Raw genomic sequence first — 26651 nt, 5'->3', positions numbered from 1 at the left:
TCCTATCTCTATTTCTCTATTTTCTCTCTCTCTCTCTCTCTCTCTACCTTTCTCCTTCTTTCTCTCTCCTCTCCTTCTCTCTCTCTCTCCCTCTCTCTCTCTCTCTCTTCTCTCTCTCTCTCTCTCTCTCTCTCTCTCTCTCTCTCTCTCTCTCTCTCTCTCTCCTTACTTTCTTTCTTTCGGCCTCTGTTTTAGTTTGCACTAACTCTCTTCACTCGTCTGAGAATTAAACAGAAACAGCTGAGGAATCCAGTTTGAGGCCAACGGCAACGCAGGAGAGATCCAGTTGGCCAATCTCTGAGGCAGATGCAAATCCGCGACTAGAGAATCTGTCCAAGCAACAAAACGTAGTATCAAAGAAAATGGCCACGGTCCTCGATTCTAACCGGTGTGTCAGTGCACAGAAAGAGTGGTGGGAACCACAGGCAGAAGTACTACAGCATCAGCAACAGTTATATTTGCAGTTATCGAGCAGTAAACGTGTTGCTAAGTTGATTGTATTCATGCCAGCTTCCAAAGTGCTTTTAAACCAAATTTAGATCGATGCACAAACAAACTTCTATTTCATGAGACGATTAAAAGAAAGTTTGTCTTGAAAGAATAAATGAGGCTAATCTGTTGCAGATTTAAAAACACCATCATCTTCTCGTGTTTAGAGAGACACAGCATGAGAGCCTGACCATGTCGCTGATCACATGACGTCTCTATATAATCAGTAGTGAGTAATACTGTACAATGGGCCCAGGGCAGAATCCGTAGCGTCCAAACACACTCTACAGAATGCACAATAATTGCAAATTAAAGTGGTGGTGACTTCGCACAGCAAAGCAAAAGAGCTTAAGTTTGCAGTATAATGACAGACAGCCCTTGAGCACGGCGGCAGGATGACACAGACGAGAACTGGCCTGGAAACACATCCAACACAACAGGACGCTGCCAAAATTACAGGAGGAGAGAGATGAAAGTGGGGCAGCACATCGAGGCCAACGGGAGACAAAGCCAATATTAAAGCGGTAGCACACTCAAAGTGTTTACAGCCTCAAAACAAGGTGGCAAAGCAGAAGAGGTCTTGTAAACAGAGAGCAGAGCAGTTAAAAAAACTGAAAAGTATGTATGTATGTATTTAACATGAGGGAAAATGGTAAAGGATATTTCATCTCTGTCAGACACTACAAATGAAAACATCAGCAGAACAAAGATATTGCAGAGAGCAGTGAAAATGGAAACAACCCCAGAGACATGAACCCTTTGCTATACTTTGTCGAGCAAACGCAGACAATCAAATACCTAATGAGCACTATCACGAAAAACTACAGTTAGCTCAGGCAATTCAGAGAGTACAATGGTTACTATTCACATAAAGAAATGAAAGCACAGCCTTGTTCACACCGATACATAGCCTGAACGACAAAACTGTTTAGTCTGTTTTGACAGGAAGGTCATTGAGTCTTGAGACCAGGGGTGAAGCTATCTTGCAACACACACAATACACGGTCTTACCATCCAGAAGCTGTGATTGCTGGCGTCTTCAATGCTGCTTTCTGATGGTAGCGTCGACATCCTGTTCTCTGAGACAGTAAAGAATATATGATTAGTTCAGATGCTATCGTTCTGCCTTTTAATCTGCACACTGACCTTTCTGTAAGCGGCTTCTGTAAGTGTAGGTAATGAAGGCTTTGGGGGTTTTGCAGCTACAGTATGAACACTTAATCTAATCTAATATATATATATATAATAAAACAAGCCTTTAAGGGAAAGTCTCATTCATGATGTTACATTTCAGTCAGGCAGAAGAGAACCCAGTTACACATGTTTGTGACTCATATTAATTACAGATGATTATGTCCCCACCTACATTTTTGATCGTTTTACAATTCAGTTCATAACCACCGGCACATATCCCTTCATATGGGAGTCTGTGGGGAACCACATATCCATTAGGAAACCATGTTCTCTCAACCTTTTTTTTTGTAGACATGCATCAAAGCCTGTTAGATTAACTCAAATATATCGACAAATGTGTTCATCTGAATTGCTTTTAAAACTGGATATTTAATTATTAATGAATCCGTAAACCCTTCAAAGAGTTATAATTGCAGTTAGTATTGGATGTGTACGGTACATTTGAACCAGGAGGTGTACGGTTAATCGAGGCAGAGTCTCACAAGCTTCATCAGTAAGCATGGAGGACCCTCTCCCAGCAATGCCAGCTTTGAAACTTGAGCTATCCTAAAATAAATAGGGGGCAAAGGTCAACACATCCTGTCATTCGCACTCACTCACAACAAAAAACACAAGCACACTTGCAATACATTAAAAGTTCAGTCTGACTCAAAATTAAGCGATCTACCAAAGTATTCTTTCATTTAACTTTATGCTCGTCTGGTTCCACTTCCAAAAAATAAACTTTTCCAGTTAAATATTTAATCACACAGCAGTTTTTCCTTCTGGTGTTTCAAACCCTCGATGCACCCAGAGCTGAACTCCACCCAGACACAGCCTTCATGTCTTGCCTGGTTTTCCTCCCTGCAGCCATCTATCTCTCCTATGGCTCTGTTAGGCACACCATTAGATTCAATGATTTTCCTCTACATCCTGCTGTTCAAGACGCATCACATGCTCCACTAAGAGCATAATGCCGTGCCTCTTCCTGCCTAAATCTTCCTCAGCTTGCTTCTGTCGTGTCTCTAGTAGATTACACAACCCTGAGTTCTGCAGGAGGTCAAAAAAATAATGAATCGCCTCCCTTTTAACCCTTGACCTGGACTTCCTGTCCACTCGCTGGCTGGCTCTCCTCGGGGTATGACAGTGTCTGAGTTCTCAGAGGAACATGGGGGTGGGGAGCTCTGCTGTCCCTGCATAATGACAAATAATTTGGTGCATTCCTGTAAGTTTTACTAAATAGTCTCCAACCTCATGACACAAATAAACTTCTTGTGGGAATCAAATCCCAACTGTATGTAAGATGTACCCTGTAAGTACACAAGCAAGTCACAGTCTTAGTTGTGATCTACTTGCATGCCTCTCAAATATGATGTCATACTCTTTATAAGCATTATAATTTGTCTACGTGCAAGAGAAAAGCGCGGTGTGCTACTCCATATCTACTGGAATCAATATAGTGGCACTATAGGCCTTTTAAATATCACTTCAAAGACTTTATACTTGATTTAAACATCCTCTAAAGGGCTGGGGTGGGCCCTGGTTTAGCTGTATCAGAAATATGTTAATAACACAATCTTTAAAATATATATGCATTGAAAAGTTAGAAAAGCATGACTGGAACTTAAAATTGTCTCTCTGTGTCGTCTCTGATATTTGAGAAGCTAATATTCCTAACTTGCTGATTTTCATTGGGCTACAAAAATTAAAAGCAAATGGTAAAATATGTGTCATGTACTCACATTTGCATACGACTCAACTGTCCTTTAGGTTGAACACAGAGTACACTGGATAACTTATCACCTACCAGCACAGATCTAATTCCACCATGTGTCTTCCACACTGTTTATGATCTCTTGGCAGGTCAGACAGGAAATTTGTTCCCCCACTTTTCAAATGTCCTGTAGCGATCCAGTAACTTGCGTTAACCCAGTCCTCCCAGTATCTTAAACGCTAACTTCACATGTCAAAAACTTTAGAACAACTAAGCAAAACTGAAGGTCGTTTGAATTATAAGATCTCATCTGAAGCTTCCAACCAACTCCTTCACCCCTGCATCCTGCACCCACTCTGGCACAGACACTCACTCCTCCCCCTGTCCCCGTTTCATCTGTCACACATAACTCACCACGCACACACATTGCATAGAGGAAATATATAGTAACAAATGAACACATAGAGCAGAAATAGGAGCTCAATCACTCCATCAGCTCTCTCTGAAATGCAACTACACAGCCATAGGAGGCTAACAAGCCGCTCACAGTTCCTTACCTCTCTGAATACCTCCTCTCTGCTTCAACCCTCTTTTTCTTCTTTTGTTTGGCCGATTAAAACTTTTTTCCCCACTTCAATCTTTGTGTAGACTCTCAGGCTCCTTTTCTCTCTCCGTCTTGTCTTCTTTACACTTTTCCTCGTCTTCTCCAACTTTGATTTTCCACTCGTTCTGGACAGTGCTGCTCTTCCCCTTTCTTTGGCCCACTGTGTCAGATGAGTTGGCTTCTTTTTTTTTTTTTTTCTCCTTCTCCTTCCTCACACCCTCCCTCTCTCTCTCCTAGTCTCTCTCTCTCTCTCGCTCTCTCTCGCTCTCTCTCTCTCTCTCTCTTTTCCCCTCTCTCTCCAAAACAGCTGCAGGAAACTTGTCTTGTTCTTTGTACTTCACCACTTGTTGAATAGCGTCTCTCTCTTCTCTTTCATTCACTCGCTTCACCTCCCTCAGAGTAGTTTTAATGAAGTGTGAGTGTGTGTGTCCAATTAACTAGGTTTTACTATTTTACAAAGAAGTAAAAACCAGCATGACCAGATAAGGAAAACTCTACCCCCCCCCCCCCCATGCTTGTCTCCATACCCCCTCTTTCCTCCCCTCAACATTCTCTTGCTTGGGATAGTTTTCTGTAGGCCTGCCTCCACAGCTGGAGGATACATCCGGTGTGTGTGTGTGTGTGTGTGTGTGTGTGTGTGTGTGTGTGTGTGTGTGTGTGTGTGTGTGTGTGTGTGTGTGTGTTAAATGCAGAGGTTCTTTGAAGTCAGAGACCCCTGAAGAAAGAATTGTTCACACTCACATATGCCGCTCTTACTTCATGCTCTGCTGAACTTGTGCAACTTTGCCTTGCCAGAACATGTCAGGTAAATAACTAGACAGCTGTTATACGTTGCAAAGTTAACGCCCAGCTACAACCTGCTCTTAGGAAATCCTGTGTTAGTAATCCTATAATCAAATCTGGAAGGATAGTAGACAGATATCATGACAACATTGTGGGATCCTGTGATTAAAATGATAATAGCGTAAGAGGCAGAAAATGTCAACAAGTGGAATAAGGTCCCTGTTAAGTGATGTTTACAGTATATATATTTACCTTCTTCTTCTTCTTCTTCTTCTTCTTCTTCTTCTTCTTCTTCTTCTTCTTCTTCTTCTTCTTCTTCTGTTCATTTTCTCAGATAAAGAATTGTAAAGAATCCTGAAATGTAAAGTAAAGTTTACCTTTTTTTAAATATATTGAAGCAAATGCAACTTTACATTTTGCTCAAGAAAATATTGTCTCAGTGCAAAAATACTTTGTTGCTCCTACTCCAAAAATCATGATTTACCAACAAGCTGTCCATTATTCATATCATAGGCCTAAGTAATGTGCAAAAAGGGACTCTAAATTCTGCAAAAAGTACACTTTAAAATAGAGTTCATTTCAAATGTTTTGGCATGTGCAGTCAGGTATATGTACCTTGTTAACTTTGATGTGAATTAGATATTAGTTTGTACCTAAAAATGAAACCAGGCTTCATAAGAGGTTGTTTTTCTCAGGCTACCGACCAAACAATCTGCTGAAAGACCTAAAAAACGGTCAGTCAAAAATGTATACAAGTGATAAAACTCACTGTTTTTGTTGGTCATATTATATAAACTGACCACTTTGAAACCGTTTACAGCTCTGCTTTTAAATATCGTGACATATTATATGCCCCATGTTTAAAACTAGCAGCATACTTTATTAAGAATTGGGTGTGTTTATTGAGTCATTAATACATCTTGCCTCAACACGTCTGCTTCACAGTCAAGTTGTCTGTTTCAAGTCTAACATCGCTTATGATGTTGTAATAAAAGTGTTTATCTACATCTAACTATAACTGTCACCGTAAGTGTTGAGCCCTTTGTGGTTGAAGTGAATAACAGGAACTCTTAAACATCATAGTCACATGCGTTGGCCATTAGAGGGCAGAAATAGACATGATTTTAAATTAACATACCTTGTCTGGCTCGTAGATTGTTTGTATCAACAGGAAATATAAGGTTTGATAATCAACCCACTGCATTTATATTTTCTTTTCATTCTAGTCTGTATTATTATATATGTATGTATATGATTTTCCTCTAGTGGTCACAGTGAGTAACTGCAACTACACTCCAGTTGCTTTAAGATAAGCAGTCAAATGGCATAGTAATAGTTGTGTACTGTGACAATAAAGCAGAAATACTCGTGCTTCTGAATACACAAAGGTTGTTTGGCTCACATACTGTCGATGTGTACTATATATGTTAAGGTAGGTAAGAAGGAACTGTCCATTAAAGGGTTTTTCTAATATGTCAAGAAAAAAGGAACACAACAAACCCATTGTGTTTACCTTTTCCTCAATTCAGTTATGTCAATACTCATGTATGTAATATGCATGCTTATTTCTGCCCTGGCCACAATGCGCAGCTACCGCTTTCTATTATAAATGTTTTATTTTGAAAGTATAATTTGGAAGTACTACTACGTGGTGTTACATTTGACTTTACTAGTAGAGCGCAGCTGCCATTCCTCCCTGTGGCCACTAGAGGGCAGAATTACTCATGTTCTTATATACTTAAAGGTTTTCTGGCTCATAGACTTATAGTACTATACTTGTAGCTTGAACATGATCATGTAAACAGTATAAAAGTAACACACAACTGTCCTATAAACATATAAAAAAATGTTTGTCAAACATGTTGCGTTTATCTTTTCTATTACCTCAATTTATTTCTGGCTGTCAACACTCGTGTGTTTAAAATCACGATTATGTCTGCCTTCTTGTGGCCAAAGTCTGTAACTACATCAGTTCTAAATGTTTTATTTTGAAAGTATGATTCGGAAATACTACAATGTGGTGTTATATTTGACTTTACTATTAGACAACAGTTGCTGTTGCTCACTGTGACCACTAAAGGCCAGAAATACTCATGATCCTAAATGCCCACATGGTGTCTACTTGTACTGTACTACTGTATTGTATTTATGTTTTATTATGTTTTTAAATGTTCATTGTATTGTTCTTTTACCACTGTTGTGAATGAGTGAAATTACACGTTACTAGTCAAACATAATAACATAGTTAATACTTTCAAAAATAACTACTCTAATGCGAAGAGAAAATGCTGTAAAGTCTGTTACACTTAATTTAGTTCTGACAATGTCAACATTTCTATCTTCTAGTGGTAACAATTAAGTAAAATCAAGCACAACAGATTGATACTTTCAGAATATGACGTTAAAATAATAAGGTTAAACGCTGTTACATCGTTTTATTTCCGGTTGATACTTTCAAAATATAGTATTTAAAACATTATTTTAAATTGACATGTAATAAATCAGTGTCTGCACAGGAAGGCAGCAACAGCAATACTTATTTTAAGCACCTCTTATTCATAAACAGGTTGAGGTGGAGCTAACTTCTCAATGAATTTCTTGAGTCATTTGGAAATTGCCAGTAAAGTGAATGGTAATAGTCAATTTTCCATTCCGCTCCAGTCCAGCAGGGGGCGGTAATGGTCTTAAAGGCTGACTGCCAACCGCCAATAAAACACGAGGAAGCGGCTGCGGCGGCAGAAGAAGCAGTTACTTGACTGGTGACTGCCGTAGCGGAAACATCGCTGCTGCAACTGGTAAGATGAAGACATGAATTTCACTGTAATTCTTTTTAGATACAATGTTAAAAATAAGTAGAGTATTGTAGTGATAAAACTATTGCAACCTAATGTGATTCTGTTCTGTGAATAAATAAGGGGTGACTTTAAAATTCACGTTACGAGGTACAATTTTAGCTAATTCAGTTTGATAACCGCTAAGCTAGCAGTAACAAACCGCAGGAGCCATGTGTAAAAGTTTAGTTCTTTTATAAAGATGTAAAGCTGATTTGGTGGATAAATTGTATGCCGAACTTCAAACTATGACACGTGGCTACGACTCTAAGCATGTGGCCTCTTATAGAACACGTGTTGTATGGTGCTGAACAATACAACTGTATACTGACACATTTCACTTATTGGGTTTTGGTTTTCGAACGTTATCGTCAGTAACCCTGTGGGCCTTTCTCCACGTGGTAAGCCTGCCAGGTAACATTAGCATGGTAGCTAACAGTCTCATGCAGTGTCATGAGCTACAGCTAGTAAGTTTTCACAAGATGAGTTGTAGCACAGCATGAATAATTGCATTTTACATCACTATAAATGTCGCTATTATAGGCGATGGTATGTTATTTAGAATGACTGTTCCTCTCCCCTGATGACTTGCACTGGGCTCTGAGTTAGTATGAAGAGAAACGTGCATCTTTGGCCCTGACAAGCCAGAGTTTCTGAGGAGAAAATAAAAAAACAAATGTTAGTCAAAGGTTATGGTCATGACTACACTAACAAGTGCTTTTGTCCCGTTTCAGTTTCAGATCTCTTCCAACAAGAGGAACCACTCCTAGACTGGAATTTGATGGGGGCTTAGAAGTATGTAAAATACAAGTATTCTCACTGATCAATTCTCATGATATTTGCTTGTCTTTCTCCCCTGATGACTTGCACTGGGCTCTGAGTTAGTATGAAGAGAAACGTGCATCTTTGGCCCTGACAAGCCAGAGTTTCTGAGGAGAAAATAGTTACTGATGATCAGAAGTGAGAGTTATACCGACACTAACTGGTTTTTTGTTTTTTCAGGTGATTAAGACAGAGAAGCCATTCATAGACTGGACTTAAATCAGGTTTGTTGCATAACTACATATTTTAATAGCAGACATTGTGAATGCTGATCTCTTGTGATGTATAGCACTGGGCTCAGAAAATCAGTGATGAAAGAAGTGCAGCTCTGCCCCTGACAAGGCAGACTCTGAGGAGACTATTACTAAAAGCATCTTGTGAAACCCGTGGGTATCTTATTATTCTGACGGCTATTCTTTTTTTCTTTCAGGTACTGATCCTCCTGCATACATCACCTGGGTTATAACCATGTTGTAATGTCAATTTCTAATAAAGTACATTTTTAAACATTTAATATTATCCTGTATTTGCTGATTTCTAAATCAATAAAGTATCTTAATTAAATAAAACTGCATCTATTTTGATTTTTCACTTTTCTACAAATATTATACAGAGTAGGGAACTTCACATTATTGAAATGTTCATTGTTACACAGTATATAATGTACGTTTGTTACTTGAAATTCAGAGCATTACCTCAACAATGTGCGGTGGTGTCATGCATTTGTATTTCCCTTTTCCTAGAAATCACCTCTATAATCCATTTGATCTCACTCAGTGTTATAACAGTATAATCATACCCACATTGGGACTATTTTCTGGGTTAATGATAATTTGGGACACAAGTGAGTCGTAGTAGAACTCGTCTGAGGGCAGATGTCAGTATACAGGTGGAAATTAATCATGTTTCATTCAAGAAATCAGAAAACCTCAATTAGAACTTTGTTTCTGTATCTTTATTATAATTCTAACAATTTATCTCTTAAAACATTTGAAATTCATATGTTTATATGAATGTGTATATGCATATCACATACATATATAGTCGGTACGTTACCTTTCATCAGTTCATATTCTCATTTTTTAAAAGATCTCTTAAAGGAAAAGAAATGCTTTCTATAGAGTCACACCGGTTCTCACAGATCTCTCCTGACAGCAATGAGCCACCATATGTTGGTCGTTACTTCTAAATGCAAAGAAAGGATTAAAAACAAGTCTCCAAAAAATGTCTCTCCGTCACCTAACATGAACATTGTATCAGTAAGAGATGTATTCAAAATGTCTTATGCACAGTTATTAATTGGCCCCATTTACACAAGCAAATGTTTAAGAGACCTGATAGAAACAAGTAGAATCTGGCTGTTTGGACAGAACGCCACATTCTGCTTGTTCACCCTTTCAGAAACACCCTTTTGGGCTGAAGATTACTTCAAAACCTTTAAAGGGAAACGTGAAAAGACACAGTTGCTAATGGAAATAGGGTCATTGCATAATATGCTGGTAATAAACAATGAGCTGTGAGCATACCGGTACATGACAGCGACTGCAGAAGGTGCTTTGTACAACAAGAAGATGCAAATAATGAGCGAAAACAGACCGGAGCTCTTAACTGTCAGGTCATTAACAGTGGAAGGGGCAGATGTAGAGAACGGGTTGAACTGTATAGAAAGCACAACAGTTAAATAAATACATTGTACCTTTTTGTGTTAAACATTTGGAAGACAGAGATTCTTTAGAACTTTTGAGATTTCTTCTTTTTTTTTTTTTTTTTTTACATCTTAAACCATAATTAGATGACCATTGTTTTCACCGTCCTTATTGCCATTTCCCTTGCATTTAAATGAAATCTCTCCGTGACCACCAGCACAAAGCAATTACAGAGACAAATCCACCTTTGCTCATTCACGTGCCCGTGTGTATGTGCACTTTGAGCGACGTGATCTATGAAAACGTATTTATCTTTTTGCAAAAAAAACAGACTGAGGATAGATAGTCCGTGAGGAAACTCCCCATCTATGCCCCCGATGTAAAACGCACGTTTGATATGTGTTCGAGGACTCGAAAGCAGCAGGAGAGGTGAGGTGTTGTTCAAGGTAGAAAGGTCATGAGAGAGCCCTTATGTTTGATCTCAGCAACAGTGAGAAAAGCAGGACTGAGGTTATAATGAGATGTAAATGAGCAGTGGAAGCTGATGAGGAAATAAAAGGACATCAGTTATATACCATGAAAAAATAATGAAATGATTTTATGTAATCAATCAAAAGGGGGCGACTGTTATCCAGAAGTGCATGTTAAATATATTAAAGTATAGTGCTTGAATAAAGTAATACATCATTTTCATTTGTGTATTGTTGGCATCCCCAGAGTAACAGTTGCTACACTTTCAGTATCTGCATATTATTAAGTGGCAACTCACTTTTAAAAGCGTGAGGAAATCATATTTTGAGGCCATAAATAATTAAAGCTTCACAGTCTGACAAAAGAAAAGCAGAGCCCAGGGACAAAGGATAAGGAAGTGTTTCTGAAATGTGCTTCACATTAAGTTGCAATGCTTCTAATCACATAGAAGCAAAGTTAAGGGTACCGTGCACCAAATAATATGCATCTTTCAATTCAAAAATACCTATTTATAGTATACACATATATATTTATATATATAACCAACACACTTATCTTCATCACACAGTCAGAAAATACACTGACTGCACAAGAGCGCCATATCAGCCACCAGAGGCAGACAGCAGAAACTCTCTGAAGCTATAATAACAGTAAGGACGATGAAAGTAATGATAAATAGTAATAAATCTCTTCATATCAATATTCCATTATTCCCATTTAAAGTTTAAAAATTGTAAGAACAATCATAGTATTAAAACTCGATATAAGCGTTTCTCTCAGATCCCCTCGGCCGGGTGGCTGCTTGTTTCCTCCTGGATTTTGTCGAGAGAGAGGGGCCTCTCCTGGAAGGAGAAGGGGGGATTGGGTGGGAAAGAGCAAGAAAATGGCAGTTTTTCCTCTTCCCCTCCCCTCTCCTTTCCAGTCTCCCTCGGACGGAAGGTCTGAATGGTTGGACAACAGTTGCCTCGACGCTGAGGAAGTCTTTCTCCATGAATCAAATCCTCGGGGGGGGGGGATGTCTCTTCATATTGTCACGTTGAAAGCACAGTCTGTCTCCTTTTGTATAAGTATATCTCGGATCCAAACATATAGTGTGTCTATATATAAGGTGTCCCATGAACTCTAAAACAATCACTTGCAAGTGCTTGTGTGTATGTGTGTGTCTACATGTTGGTGTATGCATGCAGGCATGTATAGTAGTAACTCGGGTGCCTGTGTGTGTGTGTGTGTGTGTGTGTGTGTGTGTGTGTGTGTGTGTGTGTGTGTGTGTGTATCGGTGTGATTTCTTTTTTTGTATTATTTTGATGGTCTGGGCACTTATTTTTGCTACAAATTTGTGATACAGTGACCAGTCTGTATATATGTCATTATAAGACTTAAGATGATAAAGAGCTATAGAGAAACACGGACCTGCAGTGAGGACAGAGCCCTACCAGCGGTGAGGTAAAAACAAGACGCAAATCAATCAAAGCCGAACACATAGCCGGCCTCCTTGGTTTTAAACCAAGGAGGCAAGTTATCCATCTGCGCCCTATGTTTCATCATGCAGACAGATAAAGCCTCACACCTGCAGACATTCACCCTCAAATATTCATTCCTCAATGATACTCAGAAACGTTTTAAAACTAACATCCATTCACACAGGGGCGGGGTTGTCGTTGATTGCACTCTAAATATTCTTGGTGGGTTCCACTCTGAAACCTGAACGGATTCAAGCAGCTGGCTGAGGGGTAAGAGGAATATTCAACACGATTGCTGCACGATGACGGACAACTTTATCTTCTTTTCTTGCCAACAACACAACCTGCTCAATCTTTTTAACCGAACATGCTTTTTGATTGTTCCTCTCAAGTATTTGGTTCCGTTTCATCGCTTCACTCGTAATATCTGCTGCAGCCATAGTGTCTTCGTAATGCATTTTGGATGAAAGTGTTTTTATGTTACTTGTTTGTTGGTGTGACTGTGCATGCATGTGGGGAGTGTACTTGTGTAAATCATCGGGCCACAACTGGGGAGCGCCAGCTGGTATCTTTATGGATCGTCAGCCCTTTTTCCATCCCTGTGTTTCCATCTCCCTGTGGGACTTGACTCCCTCTTTTTGTCACTCTCTGTGTGAAATCTGTTCCCCCCTAATTTGTTGTGTGAATCCACCATGGATAGCAGCAGTTGTGTCTTCCTCCCTCATTGACTCAAACCCCTCCTTCTCTCTCCCTCTCTCTCCCTCTGCGTTTGCAACCTCAGCTCCGACTCCCATCGTCCCTCCTCCTCTCAGTCTGTCCATCCCGAGGTGAGAGAACAGAAATGGGAAATGGGCTGCTGGACAGCCTGAGGACAGAAGAACAGACATAGAACATGAGTGATGTTTAATGTTTTTGTGAAACAATAACAAATGGTGTTTGTTGCTTTGTAGCATAGTAGTGAATTGTGCGACTCATGCTTTTTAAAATAGAGATCAATATTTGTTCATTAGGAGAGTATGGTGGCTCTTGTGTTGTGGACTCGCTACATGACTGATTAGATTGGGAAAACATTTGTCAATACACACTTGATGACGGACAACAGTTGTCAGACAATGTTGTCCAGCTCTGAAGTCGTAGTATAATATGCCAAAGAAATGTCATGGTATGGTAAGTCGCAAAAAATGTCATAGTATAGTAACGTATGTCATAAAGAATGCCATAAAAAAGTCATATTATAGTATGTCATTAAAATGCCAATCATTAAGTCATAGTATAATATGTCGTATAAATGTCCTAAAAGTCATAAGTTTGCCATAAAAAAGTAATTAAAAAGGTCATAGTATAGTATTCCAGATTTTTATTTATAAAAGTATAATATATCATAAAATTGTCACAAAAAAGTAATAGATAGTACGTCACAAAAATGTCTGTTATGTGCATGTTGCTCACATTTGTTTTGAAAAAGTTAACTCTTTAACTTAAAAGTTAAGGAGAATAGAAGCCATACCTGTCCATTATGGTCCTCAGGGCCCGTTCTATGTTCATGCGGTGGCCTACACGTGTTACACCCAGATCCAGATAGTCGTCCTTGGTTAGGGAGGGCAGGTGGGTGCCATCAATCTCGTTGTCCAGGAAACGCTCTCTGTGCTCACCCAGGTTCAGGTATCCTAGCCAGTCTGCAACATCATACTTGGTCCAGTAGGGCAGCGGCTTGGAGGCAAAAGGCTTTGTCGGGGAAGGGGGCGGTAGATGGGGATAACTCAGGCATGTAGGTGGAGGGTGAGGGTGCATGGGCGGAGAAGAGGTCCCGGACAGGAAGTGAGTTGGAGAGAGGGAACGAGAAACAACTAACGTGGAGTTTGGTGGAGGAGGGGCACCAGAGGGGGCAAACAAGGGAGGAGAAGGCGAGAAGTAAGGATCTCCAAGAGGGTTCCCAGGTGATGGCGGGGTGACAGAACCTCGGAGGTCGTACATGGCACTGTATAGAGGTGTGGTGGGGAGCAGCGGAAGGGACGATGGCCGTGGTGGACCCACCTTGGGCCTCTCTGATGGGGAGATAAGAGGGCTGGGTGCTCGCCTACGCTGGATCATGTGTGATTCTGCTTTACGGGACTCTCGACTGGGAATAAACTGAAATTCTAGGGCTTTGGTCCGGTAGACAGGTCTGTGTTTGGGGGAAGTGGGGTAAGGGGAATAAGTTGTTGGCGACAGCGGGGAATGGGAACGTGGAGGCTGAGAGGCAACTGGAGGTTGAGGAGATGGAGATCGTCCCCAATTGGGGTACTGGGAAGTAGGGGGAAGGGTGGGGGACGGAGATAACGATGGTTGTGATAATGAAATCGGAGAGGGTGATTGGGATCGAGCTGAGGGGGGGCTAAGAGCAGAGGCTGAGTCTTCTGAAAATCTGTGAATGGAGAGGTAGATACATTGTTACAAGAGAAAAGCATGATAGAAAAAAGAATACCATAAGATGAAAATAATGCACATTAAGGGAAATGTTGGTCAAATATTGTCCAGCTATTTTTAGAACCTGTGGATTTGAATGATTTTATACTGTCAACATATTGATTGTGTGTCAGTTAGCATTCTAAATGTTTAACCAAGTTTACAAGTTAACAGGCTGTTAATACAAGCAGGTGTCAAAGTTTTGTTTTCTGGGGAAATGCCTCTATTACCTGTTTCTGCTTCTGAGAGAAACACATGGAAAAAGCCAGAGAAATAAAAGGAGAGTTTTACACAGTATAGACACAACACTTACACAAAACATAAACAGACAGTACACAGTTTTTCACAGAAAGCTTGAACATCAATCTTGGGAGGTAAAGAACTCACAGGTGACCCACTGATACGTTCACACAGGTGTAACATGAGTAGAATGACAATGTCGTGCATCAAAAACAACAAAAAACGGAGTTCATGCTGTGACACTGAACAACATAAAGCCAAAATGTTCACTGATGTGTACCTGTGTCTGCCCAGTGGTCTCTGGCTGCTCCAGCTGTCCTTGGTTCTTTGCTGCAGTTTACTGTTTAGCTCATTTATGATGCTTGGCTTCATACTGGATACAGGAGGGTAAATCTTTTTCCCCTCTAAAAGTGCTGCAGACTGGTCACCGGACATCTGCCCCTCGCCCCAGAGAGGCTTCATCTCAGGAGTGCGGGGGCGATCAAAGTACGGTGAAATGGGACGTCCCAAATGCATGTCCCTTACCACATACCCACTTTCATCCACTCCCTCCTCAACCTCGTCCTCTTCCTGCTCGTCTCTTCGTCTGTGGGAGTGGAAGGATGCAGGAGCAGTGCTGGTCTGTCTGTGTAGATCACTGGTGCGACCTCCCTCTCTGAACCTGTTGGTTTTTGGGTAGGTGGAGGTTGCTGCTGTTGCATTCTGCATCTCAAAGGTTTGTCCGTCCAGGTAGCTCATGTAAGACTCCATAAAATCTCCTCCCCTGTCTGATTCCCCTGTCCCGCCCATCCGTCCTCCTCTCTCTCCGCGGTCTAGCCTGTCTCCCCGAACAGTGGCCAGGATGCTGTCCAGGTGGTGGTCACTGCTGCTGCGGCTGTCCAGCTCTTCAATCCCAGAGTCCACCACGGTCTCCTGGGACTCTCCTTTCTTGGTAGTGGGGGGAGGACGGTGATGCTCTCCTGTCTTGCGACTGATGGCAGTGGAGGATGTTGTATGTGTGGTGTGTGTGCGCTCCTGGTAGAGCTGAGTGGAGGTGCTTGTTGTGGTGGCAGCAGTGGTGGTTGTAGTGGCACAGCTAGCGGTCGTGGCATGTGAGGCAGTGCCCCTTAGTGGAGCAGAGGTGGCAGCAGTGGAGGAGGGCGCTTGGGCACCACGGTAGGCCAGGGGAGGTGCGACTGTGTGCGGGGGAGGTGTGGGGGAAGAGCGCCCAGGAGTGTGAGAGCTGTTGTAAAGGTGGTGGGGATGGGACATAGAGAATGGTCTGTGATAGGATCCAGGAGGAGGCGGTGGTGAGACTGACGGGGGAGGCGGAGGTCCCACTATTGAGGTGGGATGCAGTGTAGAGGGCGAGTGAGGGGGCAGGGGGTTGGGCGACGTTTGGGAGGGGGAGGGAGCAGATTGAGTTAGGTTAGCCACCTCACTGTCGTAAGATGTGAGGCTGGAGGCAGTGGAGTCCCCTGCCTGAGGTGAGGGCAGGGGTGTATGGGCAGAAAATCCACTTACAAATGAGTCTTTTTGGGGTGGTGGAGGGGGTGGGGGTGGAGGTGGAGGTGGAGGTGGTGGGACCTGCTGTTGGCGGGAGGTCAGGCTGTTGGGGCGCATTCCGTGTTGTGAGTACCCTGATATTCCCACAATTCCCCTGTCGAAGCTGTTAGCAAACTGTAACGGAGGTGGGAGAGGGTCTGCGTAGACAAACTCATCATCCGCATCAATTGAGGGGGCAGGGGGAGGAAGAACCATCATACCAGTGCCAGTGCTCCCAGTAGTGTTCGCTGTCTGCTGAGTACTTGTTGGTGGAGGAGAGGGAGGGGTGAGAGACAAGATATAGGCATCAGCTTGACTTTCCATCCTGAGAAAAGAGGGCCTCTGAGGCTGCTGAGACTGGGACGCCTGCTGAGCAGAGCTATCAGCGGCTGCCACTTGCTCTGCCCTCCTCATGTAACCCTCTCTCTCTTTGTCCCTCTCTCTTTCTCTCGACACCTCTCTCTCCCGTTCCCTTGACCTCTCCCGTTCCCTCGACCTCTCCCGGTCCCTCTCCTTGTAGGTTGGCTGATACGGCTGAGACTGGTAGTGGTGTGTGTGAACCGTTTTATCCTCGGAGAAGCGAACTCTTAGCCCCTCACGTGCCCCTCCTCCTTCCCGCTCCCTCTCTCCTCCACTGCCTTCCTCATTCCACACACTCCCAACTCCTCTGAGGATTCTGGGTGAGGGTGGGCGGCCAACAGTGGCCGTGGTAGCAGCCAAAGAAGACGAGGTGACCAGGTAAGAAGAGCTGGATGACTGGGCGGTGGACGACACCGGCTGAGAGGTGACAGAAGACGAAGGAAACACCACACTCGACATCTGGCGGGTGAAATGGTGCTCTGTTCCCCTCCTTAACCTGCTGTCATCCCTCAGAGCACGCTCTCTGGCAGCCAGGGCGAGGCCTAGTGGCGATGTGGGGTCAAGAGCCTTTCCTGTTAGAGGGTGAATGAAGGTGGTGTTACTGGAGGGTGCTTGCTGCCTGCCTGTGTACAAGTCAGTAGGTACAGACTTGGGCTGATAGTCCAGGGCAGCTGAGGAGTATTCAGGTAGGCCAAAGGCTGGAGGCATACTACGGGTGTGATGGATAAAGCTGTCCCCAGAGAACATGCCCTCGTCAATAGACTTGGACGGGCGCAGCCGCGTTGATGAACTTTCAGCCTGTGTGCTAAGCTGTGGCTGTGACCCTTGAGTTCTTGTTATACTATCACTCACTCCTCCAAGAATCACATCCTCATCAGCAGACATGAACAATGAGGAACTCTTTCTGCGAGCTTCATGAAACCGTTCCCGTTCCCGGTCTCGGCGAGCTACGCCAACAATGGTAGCCCCAAACTGGCTGGTAAAGTCCAGATTATCCTGGGCTCGCATAGAAGGCAAGGACGGAGGCGGTGGTGCTGGGATGGAAGGTGGGGCAGGGGGCTGTGGAGCAGGAGTGGAGGGAGGAGGACCATGGGGTGTGTTCGCTTCATTTGTCTCCCCTGATCCAGGAGTATCGGCCTCCACACTGCTGCCCTGGCTGCTGCGTCCACTGCTGCTGGTTGATGGGGCCTTGACGATAATAGTGGGGATGGGGATGGAACTTTTCTCCACCGTGCCTTTGCCCCCCAATGTTCCCTGGCCCACACGCAAGTCCTCTACTTTGGATTGTTTCACCAGGGGGCACTTACCTCTCCGGGCCCCTCCTTTAGGACCGCCTGCTCCGGTCCCCAGCTGCACTGCGGTCTGCTCGATGGGGTTGACTCTGGGTAGTCTGTTGTTGCTGGGGCATTACAGTGGCAATGCTGGATGGGGGGACAGCGGTGCTGTAGCCTCTCCTAAGACCTGATGTCTTGACCCCTCCACTAGCTCCTATACCAGCTCCAACAGGCTCCCCAGTATATGCAACCTTCCGCGAAGCAGTCCTGCTTTGAGCAGTATGTGCAGCTGCGTGTGCATACGAGGTTGTGTGGTCCACCGCTCCACCGCTGGGGCCTGTGCTTGGACCACCTGCCCTTTCCCTGCCCCCATGGGTGAAGTGAACTGACTGGGAGTAGGGCTGGTAGTGCGCAGAGGTGGATGTGGACTGGGAGACAGAGACAGCGGGCTGCTGGGATGACTTTGCTCTCCAACCTAGTGGAGGAGCAGAGGAGAATGGAGGCTCTGGTGGAGCTGTGGTGGGAGGAGGAGGGATGTCATCTGGGCCAGGCACCGACAGACTGCGAGCAAACTTCATGGCTGGAGGATGCAGCGACTGCCTCTCTTCCTCAGGCACCCCTGCAGTACAACGTCACAAAATGGAGAAAAAAACAAATCGGGATGAAAATAGGGATTTAAGTAAGTTACAAATGTTGTAAGAAAGATTGATAAACAAGAAAAGAAGGAAAGTTTTTGGGCGAATAAGAGAAGTGAAATGGAACCAGAAAAAAGGAAAGTTGAGGGTAATCTAATGAGAGTGTCCGTCTAAATCTGACTGCCCGTCTACCTGCCAGCGAGTCTGTCCTCAATTCTTATGTATGTTAGTAGGTAAGTCAGTTAGTGCTATATATTCCACAAACAAGTAGCAACTGGGCAGCATCACAAAGCAGCCTTTGTTTTGTTGGTCACCAGAGAGCACATTACTGTTTCAGGAGGGGAGTTAGCAAAGCCTTAGTAAGCAACAAAGCAGAAAATAATCCATTAGAATAAAACGGAGATTAGTGGCACTATATACTTTACTATATACTATATATATACTAAATAGTAGTAGGGTAAGTTTAAGACAAACAAACATTTTATTTTGACAGTACAGGTATAGTTCAACAGAGTATAACATATGATCAGCTACAGATACAGATACAAAGTGCACACAGTTTTGGCTACAGACAAGACATTGTTGGCCAGAGACAAACAGGTCAGCACAGTGTAGACCTTTACGGGTCCAGAGGACAGACAGACAGGCGAAAGGAGGGGCAGACAGAAAAAACAGACAGCCTCACCGATGGATTTCTGCCGCCTCATACCGTGATGTGGGCCGTGACCTGATGTGAACTGGCCACGGTCATAGCCGAGGCCCAAACCAGTCGACATCAACCCCATCCCGGACTGATCCACATAGTTTTGCTAAAATGCCAAAAAGGAGCATGTGAAAGAAAGTTGAGAGTGACATGAGACTAAGTCGTACAGTACATGTGTGGCCGGAGAATATTTTAATGTACTTATACTTATAATATACTTTAGTCATCCTAAAAGTTGTGTATTAGTGAGTCTTTTGCATGTTTGGTTCATTATTAATATACAAAAATCTATAAAAGGAGGTTTAAATGAGTCAACAATAGTCTTTGCTGTCTCTTACTTAAACTCAATTTGATGTTAGACAGGAACTCTTCTCAACCTGATGACCCAGTGTATATACACATGACAGACATATGTTTATATACTGCAGTATGTTTTATGATACACACCTCATTGCCATAGAAACTTCGTCCTCTGTCTCTTTTTGGCCCCTGTCCCCGTGTCCCTGGAGCTTCATTGGTGCTGATTGTTTGCTGAGCTGCTGCAAGAATTTCATCTAGTTTATCTGAGAGACAAAAAGATAGAGAGAGAGAGAGAGAGAGAGAGAGAGAGAGAGAGAGAGAGAGAGAGAGAGAGAGAGAGAGAGAGAGAGAGAGAGAGAGAAAGCCACATACGGAAATGAAACAAAATGTCGGAAAGAATGCGTGGAAAGGGACACACTTGATGAAAGTGGATAAGAAAAAGAGGAAGAGATTCAGGAAACATCCTCTGACAAACATGATCTGCCTTACTCAAAGCCATCTGATAGACTGTCCTCTTCTTCTCTGTAACTTGGGAGGATTCGAATTCTGAAAGAAGAGAAACTCAGAATAAGCCCAATAAGTGACTGAGTGCCAAGTCATTTTGGACAGACATAAATACAATGCCTTAAGCAAGAGTGTACCACAGCATACCTGATTTTTTTTTCCAAGGGGTAGCAGCTGGAAGGAGGACAAAAGGAGACTTAAGTTTTGGCAGGAGTGAAAGTGCGATAGCGTTGTTACAGTGAATACTAATCATATCCCCTGGAGCCTGACAAACTGAGTCACCTCGCCAGGCTTTTCGATCTTCGATGTAAAAGAACGTACATCACACCCACACTTTAAGACAGCTGAAGCAGGCACACTTATGTTACAGTAAATATGCTGCACACGCATACAGTATGCTTCTTGCTGTTACTCTTACACACTTGAAAACACACATACAAATGTGGAATTAGTCTGAAGCTGACTCCCACCTCTCTCCACTGTTAAATGGTTAAGATCCCGGCAGCAGTGAAGTGGGGACAAAAGAGACAGAGAAAAGACAGAGTTAGTGGTTAAACCAGTGAACAGTAAAGGGACAAGTCTACAGGGAAGTAAAGAGGAGGAATTAAAGGTGACCCTTTAGTGTTTGCATCCGCTGGTGTGAGTGAGCTTGTGTGTGTGGACTGAATAGGAATAGGGTTATCCGCCATACTCATACTCAAGCCGTAATATTTCATCATGTGTAGTTTATTGAGCTTAATTAAACAGAAATTAAATTTTAATGTACGATGGTTAAACCAAGCATGAAAGGAATCCGAATGTGTCTTTATTTCATCTCTTACTTACAACTACACTGCACAAATCCTTAAAAGAATAAGCCATAGTTTGTCCAAACATATTTAAACAACACTTGCGTGAAATCAGTGTCGTGGAAAACAACAATTTGTGTACTTTAATGCACTGCAGGATCATTTCTATTTGAATGTCCTTGTTATCTTGCAGCGTGACTTCTAGGTGAACTGGGACACTGCACCAATCACAGAGGTGAGATAGCTTATTAGGCGTCACAGCCAAATGAATTCTAATACATTAGAATAAGCATATGGTTGGGGCTGACATGGCTTCATCACACACTGTACTCCTGTCACCTTGATCCAGAAGGAGGGAAAAGCAAAGAGGAAGGTCTGCGTGCAAATTAAGCAGCCACATCCCAAAGAACCTCAGATAAGTATTGATAAATACACTCTATATTGAGTCAAACTTTAAAAGTTTACCATTATGTCCTGCAGAGAGCCCGACCGATACTGAGATTTATGAGGCCAACACTAAGAAAAAGTGATACATTGGCCAATAGTCATTTTTGTTAAACATATTAACACACAGATGATATACCCAAACAAAATTCATGCTAAGCGGGACTTCTTACAGTTTAAAGCCTGGGTTTGCATTTCTGTAATTCTGCCATTTTTGTTACTTCTTGTCCAAAATGTACACTATACAATACATCTGAAATAAGCTCGGCCTGGCTGACTTAGCTCTAGTGCTGTGGCACTTTTACATCTGTATATCACTTCAATTAATTGCAATACTGTACCTTGGTATGATGATGCTAGTCTACACAGTACACAGCAACATGATAACTGCTATTCTTCTCAAATGAATGACCATATTCTCTCTAAAGACACAAAGCTTCCTATAGCAGAGGATGTAGAATTTCCATTATATGTGTTGGAAGAAGAGCACCTTCGTGGTTTGTTTTGCCATAAAACAATCCAGCTGTTCCTACCAAATTTTAACTACATATTGTAAAATGTAAAAATGGTTTAGTTTTTAGCACTTTAGGTTTGTTGGAGTGATATTCTATGTATTGAGATAATGAATACATCTGCATACATACAGTGCTAGTGGGAAGATAATAGTGTATAGTGAGCACTGAAGGTGAAGGAGAGGTGGGTTCAGGGTTCAGGAAACTGGCACCTGTGATTGGACGCTCATGCTTTTTGCTGCTCAGGTGAGGTCACACCACAGAGAGGAGGCAGGTGAGGGGAGACGATGGGGGTGGAATAAAGCAGAGGATTGATTTATACACTCTAGTCTGATCCTAACTTACAGCAGCAGGGCCGGACTCAGTTGGTAATTGCCGTGGTTTATCGGTTTGGCCAAGTTTAAGTCATTGTTTGTAAGATAAAGTACTGAAATGATATTTGAGACCAGCTGATGTAGCACTGCAGATTCCCCTCCCCTCCAGCAGCTCCACATGTCATCAGCCCTCATACATCATCAAGGACTCACTGGGCATGCTCAGAACTAGACAGCAGCGACAGCAAACACCATAAATGTTTAGAAAATATAACCCGATCACCAATAAAACACTGGCCAATTTTCTGATCTGCAAATGGGGGTGTTGACCCTAACCATGCACTCACCTCCCACTATTTTTGCCTCAAATAGAGATGGCATAAGCATTGCCACACATAATGATGTTGCCATAGCAACAGACCTGGAACAAAGTTGCTTCTTTATTTTATTTTATTTCATTACTCATCTCAATAACTTTATCCTTGGTGTGATTTCTTCTTAATTAATCAAAGACGTTCTCAACTAAATATTTTTATTTAATATTTTGCAACTTGCTCACTAAAACATGAAGACCAGACACTTGGCCAGGATGTAACATGAAGACCAGACACTTGGCCAGGATGTAACATGAAGACCAGACACTTGGCCAGGATGTAACATAAAGACCAGACACTTGGCCATGATGTAACATGAAGACCAGACACTTGGCCAGGATGTAACATGAAGACCAGACACTTGGCCAGGATGTAACATGAAGACCAGACACTTGGCCAGGATGTAACATGAAGACCAGACACTTGGCCAGGATGTAACATGAAGACCAGACACTTGGCCAGGATGTAACATGAAGACCAGACACTTGGCCAGGATGTAACATAAAGACCAGACACTTGGCCGTGATGTAACATGAAGACCAGACACTTGGCCATGATGTAACATGAAGACCAGACACTTGGCCATGATGTAACATGAAGACCAGACACTTGGCCAGGATGTAACATGAAGACCAGACACTTGGCCAGGATGTAACATGAAGATCAGACACTTGGCCAGGATGTAACATGAAGACCAGACACTTGGCCAGGATGTAACATGAAGACCAGACACTTGGCCAGGATGTAACATGAAGACCAGACACTTGGCCAGGATGTAACATGAAGACCAGACACTTGGCCACACTTGGCCATGATGTAACATGAAGACCAGACACTTGGCCATGATGTAACATGAAGACCAGACACTTGGCCATGATGTAACATGAAGACCAGACACTTGGCCATGATGTAACATGAAGACCAGACACTTGGCCATGATGTAACATGAAGACCAGACACTTGGCCATGATGTAACATGAAGACCAGACACTTGGCAGGATGTAACATGAAGACAGACACTTGGCCATGATGTAACATGAAGACCAGACACTTGGCCATGATGTAACATGAAGACCAGACACTTGGCCAGGATGTAACAAGAAGACCAGACACTTGGCCAGGATGTAAACAAACACTTGGCCAGGATGTAACATGAAGACCAAACACTTGACCAGGATGTTTCTGGAATCCGGAAAACTCCTCTCAGGTGACGCCCATTCCGCTGCAGTGTTACTTTGGCAACAAATACTTGCTGAGTGTCTGTGTGTTGAGTAGACGAGCTGGTAGAGTGCTCTGTGGGCGCTGGGGTTAAAGCTGTGGGCCAGGGAGCAGTGGGGGGTGCAGGGGGGTAAGAGGTAAGAGAGGCGGGCAGTGAGAGAGGGATCACAGGGTGTATGGCGACACTCTTTCTAGGTGGGGTTACCTGTAGAGGGTGTGCTGGAAGTGACAGTGTGGAACCTCTGAAAGAACAGTGAAATGCATTGAGACCGTCATCAACGCCGGAAGTCACTCTTCATATGTCTTTCCTTCTCCTTTCTGTCACTAAGTAGCTATGTCCCGCTCTACTTTCTTGCCATATAAATTCAGCCCCAGATCAACTCCCCTTCACACTTTCGGCATCTCTAGCACCCCCCAACACTCTGGTTTCACACTGTTTCTATTATCCCTCATCACTTCAATCTATTTCTCCCCTTTTCAGCTTTAAAACTGCTCTCCTTAATTGATTACATCTCCCTGTCTGTCTGTTTCTTCATTCTTTGTAATCTTTCACTTTTCACCCGCCCCAAAAGGTTTATCTAAACTAATTTCTTACCCATCTCCTCCAGTTCTGAAGTCATGGATTTGGATCGTAGGGCGATAGCCGGAGTGCTCAGCCTCTTACTCTGCTGGGGGACTGCAGGGGAAGGAATAGACAAAGGCAGCAGTGGTCACTCGTGCTGTTCAACAACAAATTGACTTTCCGCAGAACCCCAGAGTGCAGTAGATAGACGCTTACTTTTCTTCCTCGAACCCTCCTCCATGTCGGGGTTGCGGGTTACCATGACAACCTTGACCATGAGGCTGTTGCCACCTTGCCGGATCATGTTGACGACCTGTCGGTGACCAACCTTCACCACATTCTGACCATTGACCTGGGACAGACACAGTGACAGAGAACGTTTTGAGTTTAATAACACAGCTTATTGTAACTTTCACTATCTTCTCTCAAATGCATTTATGTTCTCAGGCATCATTTATGTCAATAAAGCCAATATAATAATATAATAATAAGGTTATTCGACATTAATATAAGCACTGTTAGCTGCTATCTCCATGTTGAGAGCCGCGTGGAGGCAATCCCGGCTCAGACTCTGAATCATGGATATGCTCTGAATGTCATATATTGCCTTCAATGAATTTTAAACTCACATGTGCTTGAGTGAAATGTATATTTCATTTGTATATATGTATATATTTATATAGTCTTTACAGGCTGGTAGAAGTGAGTATCTCAATAATCTACAAACAGTTTACGATAAACTTTGGTTGAAAGTGAGGCCAAAATATTAGTTTTTGTTGCCGATCAGGTGGGAATTCAAAAGTTTTATAAAATAAAACATTTTAAACAGAACATTTAAACCCAAGTAAAACATTTCCTTAACATATAGAGGACTGTACATCCTTGCTTTCTTGTTTCGGTTTGTTTGTCAACAGGATTACAAATTTCAGATTTTCACGAAAATTGGTGGAAGGGTGTCACATGGGCCAAGAATCCCTTACAATGTGGAGCAGATCCAAATTTTGGAGCGGATATACACATCTACAGAGAATCTGACAGTGCTTTCAATTCCAACCCATAATGCAGTGGTAAATCATAGCAGCACCTCTATCAGGAAATCCCCCATCCTGAGCCCGGCTCTCCAGGCGACACCTCCCTCGTCCACTGACTCCAGGTACTGCAGGGCAGGGAAAGCCGGGGTGGGGGTGAACTCCTCGATAGGAGTCTGAGCTGGAGACACCGAGAAAATATGAGAATGCATTAGCATGTGAAACAGTATGTCATATATGATTAGGAGAAGCATTACTAAATCAATGAGTGTGATTGCAAGGCAGGATGTTTGCGTTTATTTTACGTTTCTTACCTTTGGCCCCTCTCAGTACAAAGCCAAAACCCTCACTGTCCTTTTTCTGGAGAAGCACGGTCTTCTCCTTTATTATATAGTCACTAGCAGAGAGGAGACAGAGAAGAGACAGAGAGAGAGTTAGAATTGACAGACATAAAAGACAGAGGACAATGAGGACATGTATTGTCCATCCTTGCACATCTGCATTCCCCCTCTTCCTTAATCAATGGACATGAGGGTGGAAAGTCAAGTTTTAAAATCCATAAATCACAACATTTACCTTGCCGGTGTTACTTTTTCCTTTCCCAACTACACCACTCCTTTCCTCTGCTGTCTGCTTCCCACTTCTTGTGTCCCCCTCTTATGACATCACCGCCAGTACTAGGCAAAAACTTATTTCAACAGTGTATTGGATTAAAACTGGAAACCCTGTATATATGTATTTACATGTGTATACTAATATACATGTTATATTTTATTTATTTATTATTCCTCCTTTATATATTTCCCTTTGTTATTCAGCTACTTATCTTGAAATGATAAGACATTGTAGCCTCCTGTCTGCTTTTCTCTTTGATTGCTGAGAGCAGTAATATTTCCCAATCCTTTTTGTAGTATTTATATATTGTTATGTTGTATATATGTTAAATATGGTATTGTTTTATAATAATCAATTACTATTATTATTATTAGAAGTATATTGTAAATAATAGTAGTAGTAATGTAAAGAATAAGTTAGAATGACAATGTTTAAATTCACCTTTTTTGACTTTGTGACTTTTAAAAACAAAAATCAAGGCTACCATTAAATTGTTAAAATGTAATTAAAACTATTTTGTGTATAAAGTTTTGTTGTATTTGCCCATGCCAAGAGGCTTTTCTTGTTCTACTAGCATGAGAGGTAAGACATGTCACACACATGAATGGTTTGGTTTAAACCACGTTAGTGTGAGAAACAGCACCGTCTCTCAGGTCTGCTGACCTCTAACGAACTCTTGTCTTGTTATGAATGGAAAGATACATTCAGTCCATCAGTGAGTCAGAGAGGTATATATACCGTGTCAGCTGTAACATACTGTAACCACATGCTGATAATCCTATCGTGCACCAAAATAGTCCCAGCCCACTCCATCTGTT

General features: G+C 42.6%; 2 protein-coding genes, 1 long non-coding RNA gene and 3 other non-coding genes across 6 annotated transcripts in view; 4 read left to right on the top strand and 2 right to left on the bottom strand.

The window, feature by feature from the left end:
- LOC115011755 (protein kinase C and casein kinase substrate in neurons protein 3) overlaps positions 1 to 642 on the bottom strand; it is a 4847-nt gene extending 4205 nt beyond the window's left edge. The window contains exon 1 of the mRNA XM_029436980.1: positions 637 to 642. Coding sequence (XP_029292840.1) covers positions 637 to 642 — 6 coding nt within the window. The remainder of the gene's footprint in view (positions 1 to 636) is intronic.
- Positions 643 to 7486: 6844 nt separating this feature from the next.
- LOC115012502 (uncharacterized) lies at positions 7487 to 8985 on the top strand. Its single transcript, XR_003832691.1, has 4 exons — positions 7487 to 7558; positions 8329 to 8389; positions 8597 to 8640; positions 8847 to 8985. It is a non-coding gene; the product is annotated as an uncharacterized LOC115012502 (long non-coding RNA).
- On the top strand, positions 8167 to 8258 carry LOC115012896 (small nucleolar RNA SNORD88). The gene has a single exon (XR_003832743.1). It is a non-coding gene; the product is annotated as a small nucleolar RNA SNORD88 (small nucleolar RNA).
- LOC115012895 (small nucleolar RNA SNORD88) lies at positions 8443 to 8534 on the top strand. The gene has a single exon (XR_003832742.1). It is a non-coding gene; the product is annotated as a small nucleolar RNA SNORD88 (small nucleolar RNA).
- On the top strand, positions 8687 to 8776 carry LOC115012897 (small nucleolar RNA SNORD88). Its single transcript, XR_003832744.1, has one exon. It is a non-coding gene; the product is annotated as a small nucleolar RNA SNORD88 (small nucleolar RNA).
- Positions 8986 to 10113: 1128 nt separating the features above from the next.
- The window catches only part of shank1 (SH3 and multiple ankyrin repeat domains 1), a 45008-nt gene continuing 28470 nt past the window's right edge, over positions 10114 to 26651 (bottom strand). Inside the window, 14 exon segments of the mRNA XM_029437847.1 lie at positions 10114 to 12858; positions 13501 to 14397; positions 14669 to 14680; positions 14959 to 17912; positions 17914 to 18455; positions 19157 to 19280; positions 19622 to 19737; positions 19964 to 20020; positions 20126 to 20152; positions 20449 to 20457; positions 24224 to 24304; positions 24407 to 24542; positions 25275 to 25399; positions 25533 to 25615. Coding sequence (XP_029293707.1) covers positions 12771 to 12858; positions 13501 to 14397; positions 14669 to 14680; positions 14959 to 17912; positions 17914 to 18455; positions 19157 to 19280; positions 19622 to 19737; positions 19964 to 20020; positions 20126 to 20152; positions 20449 to 20457; positions 24224 to 24304; positions 24407 to 24542; positions 25275 to 25399; positions 25533 to 25615 — 5251 coding nt within the window. The 3' untranslated portion in view covers positions 10114 to 12770.

This window comes from Cottoperca gobio, chromosome 8 (genome assembly GCF_900634415.1).
Source record: "Cottoperca gobio chromosome 8, fCotGob3.1, whole genome shotgun sequence".
Taxonomy (NCBI): Eukaryota; Metazoa; Chordata; class Actinopteri; order Perciformes; family Bovichtidae; genus Cottoperca; species Cottoperca gobio.
The sequence above is the reverse complement of the archived record's forward strand: the minus strand, read 5'-3'. Positions and strand labels throughout refer to the sequence as shown.